Genomic DNA, 5,632 nt, shown 5'->3' with positions numbered 1-5,632 from the left:
AGGCAGTCACAAGGGCTGAAAAGGCCACCCCCTATGTTTTGATATCGTATTACATGATTCCACCGTAAATTTTTCCTTTTTTTTTCCGTCAAATTAATCTTTAGAGGGCTGACAACCATGCCAATGTGAGTTTTTCATGTTCTAAAAGTCCGGTAGGTGATTTTTGACAGCCTCTTTCTCCCATGATCCCTGTTGTTAAGCATATGCATAGGAAATGCCGTATTGTAGCCTGAGCCTGGAACGTAAATAATGGCGGCCAAAATGTAACCAATGACCTTTTGACCCTTTAATGGGGTCCTCTAGCGATTTAAACAAGAATCGCACTTCTGATACAACATTAGCCATCGGTATTTATAAACATCCGACTGTGGATTGTGGATTCGGTAACTAGGACCGTAAGTCTACTGGCAAGAATAACAGGTTTCACACCTGCATACGAGGTATTGAACGTCTACAATATTCGAACGGTAGTGTCCTTGATTGGATCGAGGATAAGTTTACCTGATTGGCTACCTCAATAGCCCCTGCTCTGGTGACTGGGAATCCCCGCCAGTCCAGGACGAGCACGTGGCGAGCCAAGACGAGCAACTGTATACAAATGCTCAGATGGTCGGCATATAATAGTTAATCAACCAGTTAAAGAACGTGGTTAATATTTTCTTCATCCTAAAACAACAGGAAGAAGACAACGTTCCGGTGTCAAACACCAACAATTTTGCTAAGAATGATGAGGATACTTTCAAGCCGAGCGATGTGGACGCAAGGCTAAACAGTGTATAACTGACAAGTGTCCGCCATGTTCAGACTATATTGTCTGTTTGCACTATAATGAACACAACAAAACTCCATTGTCGGCTCTTGTGATAAGGCCGTGCCGAACAGCAAAAAGGTAAACAATCGTTTTAATCGTAGCCGGTAAGTAGGTAAACACAATAATGTTACCTGAAGTTCCGTGAAGCACACAGAGCTCCTTCTTCCCATCTTCTGGAACATACTTACCAGGAAGAAGTAGAATCATAAGAATGCTCCGCAACCACGCCCGGGACGGTCAATCCTGAGTGAGCGGAGTTCGGAGGAATACCGCCGACCATTTGCCGGCAGCATTCGCAATGTTTGCATTGTTTGCATAACAATGGTTTATTAGAAAGGACACGTGTTCCTCGTAAAGAACAATATTCTATCAAGACTACCAAAACATGTTAGACTCGTCAACATGAAACATGTTAAATCTTGTTGTCTAAAGTAACAACAAAGAGCCAGACGTTGAACATACATGTGTATTAACTACGTGCGTGACTAGTCACACAACGTCCCAGACGAATTCAATTTCGTCAATTGTCTTTGTGGAGCATTCTCCGTGATAATGCTAATTACGGACACACATTTCTAGTATGGCTAAATGATTGATAACTTTATTGCCATAAAAAAGCTTCCCTCAGGGACAAGCTTTAACATAAGCTCCCAATATTTTATTCACCTGGAGCTACTCTTGTCAGACAACTGCGACGTATCATAGTCAGCAGAAGAAGAAGGGGAGGCCCCTTTCTGTGCCGATTGACGTCTTTCCTAAGTCAACCGCTCATAAAACGACTTTAAATTATGGGGAAAACTGCTGGACGCTCCTCCTAGACGAGCGTAGAATGCAACGGCAACATGCCTAACAGCGTGTTCAACATGGAAGCTTATCCGAGCAACCATAACGGAGCGACCGGAGCCCGTAATCTACTTACAGTATCCATTGAGATGTCGATTACCCCGATCGGCCCACGTGGCACGGCGGCTGCCGCTCCTTCTGAATATGGATGGAGCCACGAGAACAGTCTTCCACCGTTCTCGAATCTTTAGCGTCACCTGGCGCAAAGAATTACCTCAATTCTCCGTGCCTGCTGCACCGAAAGGGCCAGTGCCTCAACCTCGGGCACCATGGCCATAGCGGCCGTCTGTGGCTGCGCTATCCTCCAGGTTTTTCGGCCTGGTGCGCCGATAATGCCAGCTCCGTGTAAGGCACAAGGTATGACGGCCGACTGTATACGTAGCCTCGCCGATAACCTCCAGGTTCTACGGCATGCTTGGCCAATTCTTCCCGTGCATGTTGCGCCGAAAGGGCCTTTTGGTCCTTCCCAGCGCCTGGCAAGCCTTGAGCGCTAAGCTCGACCGCCAGTACCGATAGTAGCCCGCCGATAGGGGCTTTTCACCCTTCCCGGTCTTACGGCCTGCTGCGACGATAGTAGCCGGCCGACAGGGGCTTACCCTATCGGCGGCATGGTGCGCCGAAAGTGGTTCTTCTCGTAGCCAACAACGAAAAACTGAGTCACTACCGGATCGTACCGGAGCAAACTCGATGCGTGCACCTTGCGCGAAGCACAAAAGGAAATGATGATTGGGAAGGGGCGTCATCACGTGAGGTCCCATCATGCTTTGCTTTTCTTTTCTTTGTATGTGTGCACCATCTAGCGATTCCCAGGAATACTGCATATTGTACTCTCCCTGAACAAGGTCGAGTCAGTGAGGTATAATCCTCTTTGAAGTACCCACACTGCAGTACCCTCCTCTATCACTAGGAAACACTGACTGCAGTACCGTCGTATATCAATAGGAGGCATGCCTAACGTCTCACCTTGTCGTAGTCGTACTGGGACGAACACCTGGGGTCGAAGCGCAGGTACAGACACCTGGCGCCCGGGATCTTATTACTAGGAAACACTGACTGCAGTACTGTCATGTATCCCTAGGTGGCGTGCCTAAGGTCTCACCTTGTCGTAATCATACTGGGACGAACACCTGGGGTCGAAGCGCAGGTACAGACACCTGGCGCCCAGGATCTTATTACTAGGAAACACTGACTGCAGTACCGTCGTATATCACTAGGAGGAGTGCCTAAGGTCTCACCTTGTCGTAGTCGTACTGAGACGAACACCTAGGGTCGAAGCGCAGGTAGAGACACCTGGCGCCCGGGATCTGGACGGTCTCGCGGAACTTGTAGTTGTCCCGGACGGGGTGGATGGACTCGACGGACTTCCCTGTGGCCCAGGGCGCAGGAACCTTCACCCCGAACAGGAAACCTGCGTCCTCCTCGGTGTCATGTTTCATCCTGGGTCAGGGGTCACACAGAAGTTAGCTTCTACATCAAAGCACTGATAGTAACTTCTGGTTCATCTTTAGACAGCTTGAGCCAGATCTTAACAATAAAGAGAGGAGGGAACTTTTCTGTTTGCAAACACACACAAACAATCATGCACACACACATGCACAATGTGTACATGCACTCACACGTAAACACACACACAGTCACACATACAAGTACTAATGTGCACACACACATGTACACATGCACACTTACACTAAGGCACAAACACACACATCCATGCACCACACTACGCACACACACACGCACATGTGCATGCACACACATACTTACTCGTCTGTCTGCTTGCCTCCCCCGATGAGCTCCACCACGTCGGATGTGGGGGTGTGGGGCGGATCCTCCACCCCGGGGCACACACATACACTAACACACACACACACACACACACACACACACACACACTTACTCGTCTGTCTGCTTGCCTCCCCCGATGAGCTCGACCACGTCGGATGTGGGGGTGGGGGGCGGATCCTCCACCCCGGGGCGGCACGCCTGCGTCTTCAGCAGCAAGGCACACTGGGAAACACACAGCACAGGAATCTTAGACTCAACATTGTATGGCTAATGTGTAGATCTCAGGACGTGAAGTGTTAGAACTGTGCAGTGATCAGCTTCTGTCTGTGTAAAATATAGCTTGTTAGTTATCTTATTGGACAACACAAACACTCAAGTCCTACTCCCATTAGCCAGTAAGTTAGAAAGATATAGTTAGCTTTTTAGTTAGCTAGTTAGGTAGGTAACAAGTTACCTGATGGGACAGCAAGATAGGGCATTGGCCAGCAGCAGGTACTCCAGGTTGCCATGGGTGATGTTGGTTAATAAGTTAGTTGCTTAGTTAGCTGCTTAGTTAGCTGCTTAGTTAGCTAGTTAGCTAGTTAGTTACTTAGCTAGTTACCTGGCTGGACAGCACGACCAGCTGCACCAGCTGAGGCATCAGGGCGTCGGCCAGCGGCAGGTACTTCAGGTTGCCATGGTGATGTTAGTTAATAAGTTAGCTAGTTAGCTAGTTAGTTACCTGGCTGGACAGCACGACCAGCTGCACCAGCTGTGGCATCAGGGCGTCGGCCAGCGGCAGGTACTTCAGGTTGCCGTGGGTGAGTGATGTCATCAGCACGGGCAGGAGGTGACCCAGCACCGTCGCCTTGGCAACCCGCTCCAGGCCCTGGAACCTGCATTCCCGCTCCTCCGCCCCGCTCGCTGAGAAGGAGCGACAAACGTCCAGCAGAACCTCCAGCACCTGCAGGTCAGAGTTCAAAAGTCAGGTCAACAAGAGTTCAAAGGTTAAGTTATCAGCTACAAAAGTTCAAAGGTCAAGTTATCAGTTACAAGAGTTCAAAGGTCAAGCTATTCATTTCAAGGGTTCATAGGTGGAGTGCTATCAAACAATGATCTGGCTTAGAGCTCAACTAAACAATCAACAGTTAAAATTTCAGACATCACTGATTTACATTCAAGAACTATCATCTTTCCAACATAACTGCATTTTAACTCCACCAGACAAAGCCTCATGTCTGTAAGTTTTCTGAGCTCACCTCCTGACAGCCCAGGAGGATCTTGGTGGCCAGGCCCAGCACAGCTCCCTGGATCATCTGTGGGGGAACAATGGGACACTTCAGGTAACACTTCAGTCATACATACGGACACACACACACACAGGCCCAGCACAGCTCCCTGGATCATCTGTAGGGAAACAATGGGACACACTTAGTCATACACACGGACACACACACACACACAGGCCCAGCACCGCTCCCTGGATCATCTGTGGGGGAACAATGGGACACTTCAGGTAACACTTCAGTCATACATACGGACACACACACACACAGGCCCAGCACAGCTCCCTGGATCATCTGTGGGGAACAATGGGACAAACTTAAGTCATGTAAAAGGACACACACATAGACAGACACACACACAGAAACATGCTCCCTGGATAATCTGTAGGGGAACAATAATAATGGTACACTTTAGCTCACACTTAAGTCATGCATACGGACACACACACAGACAAACACACGGACACACACACACACACAAACACACACTCAGACAGACACTCCCTGGATCATCTGTAGGGGTACAAGGGACACTTCAGGTTACATTAATTTTCAGACTTACCAACCTAAAACTGTTCATGGACACCTCGCTGTCTAAATTTAGGTTATCTATTCACAACTTGGCCGTGTACAAGTGTGATCTACAGTTAGCTGACCAACGTGGTGGAACTCTTCAGACTTACCTCGTGTAGCTTGTTTGTTTTGCTCTGTCCCTCGCTGCTGTGTTTGTCGTGGCTCACGGTAACGACCGCGCTCATCACGTGGGACAGCAGCGCCATGATGTACCGCAGGCACGGAGACGCTTTCTGGCAATCAAACAATCAATCAATCAATCAATCAATATCTTGTATGGATGGTCAGCATAGATACATGTATGTGAAGCAGTGCGGTTTTGTTGCTTTGTCAGATTGGAAACAGGGATACAAAC

General features: G+C 48.7%; 1 protein-coding gene across 1 annotated transcript; it reads right to left on the bottom strand.

Moving 5' to 3' along the window:
• Positions 1-2,899: 2,899 nt before the first annotated feature.
• Positions 2,900-5,492, bottom strand: LOC118423168 (probable E3 ubiquitin-protein ligase HECTD4; the record flags this gene model as incomplete). Its single annotated transcript, XM_035831202.1, is given in 5 exon segments — positions 2,900-3,091; positions 3,552-3,661; positions 4,161-4,382; positions 4,678-4,734; positions 5,388-5,492. Coding segments are annotated over 5 exon segments (677 nt in total), but the record flags the coding sequence as incomplete, so codon positions are not given.
• Positions 5,493-5,632: the final 140 nt, after the last annotated feature.

This window comes from Branchiostoma floridae, chromosome 9 (assembly GCF_000003815.2).
Source record: "Branchiostoma floridae strain S238N-H82 chromosome 9, Bfl_VNyyK, whole genome shotgun sequence".
Taxonomy (NCBI): domain Eukaryota; kingdom Metazoa; phylum Chordata; class Leptocardii; order Amphioxiformes; family Branchiostomatidae; genus Branchiostoma; species Branchiostoma floridae.
Note: the sequence above shows the minus strand (reverse complement) of the source record. Positions and strands in the feature narration are given on the sequence as shown.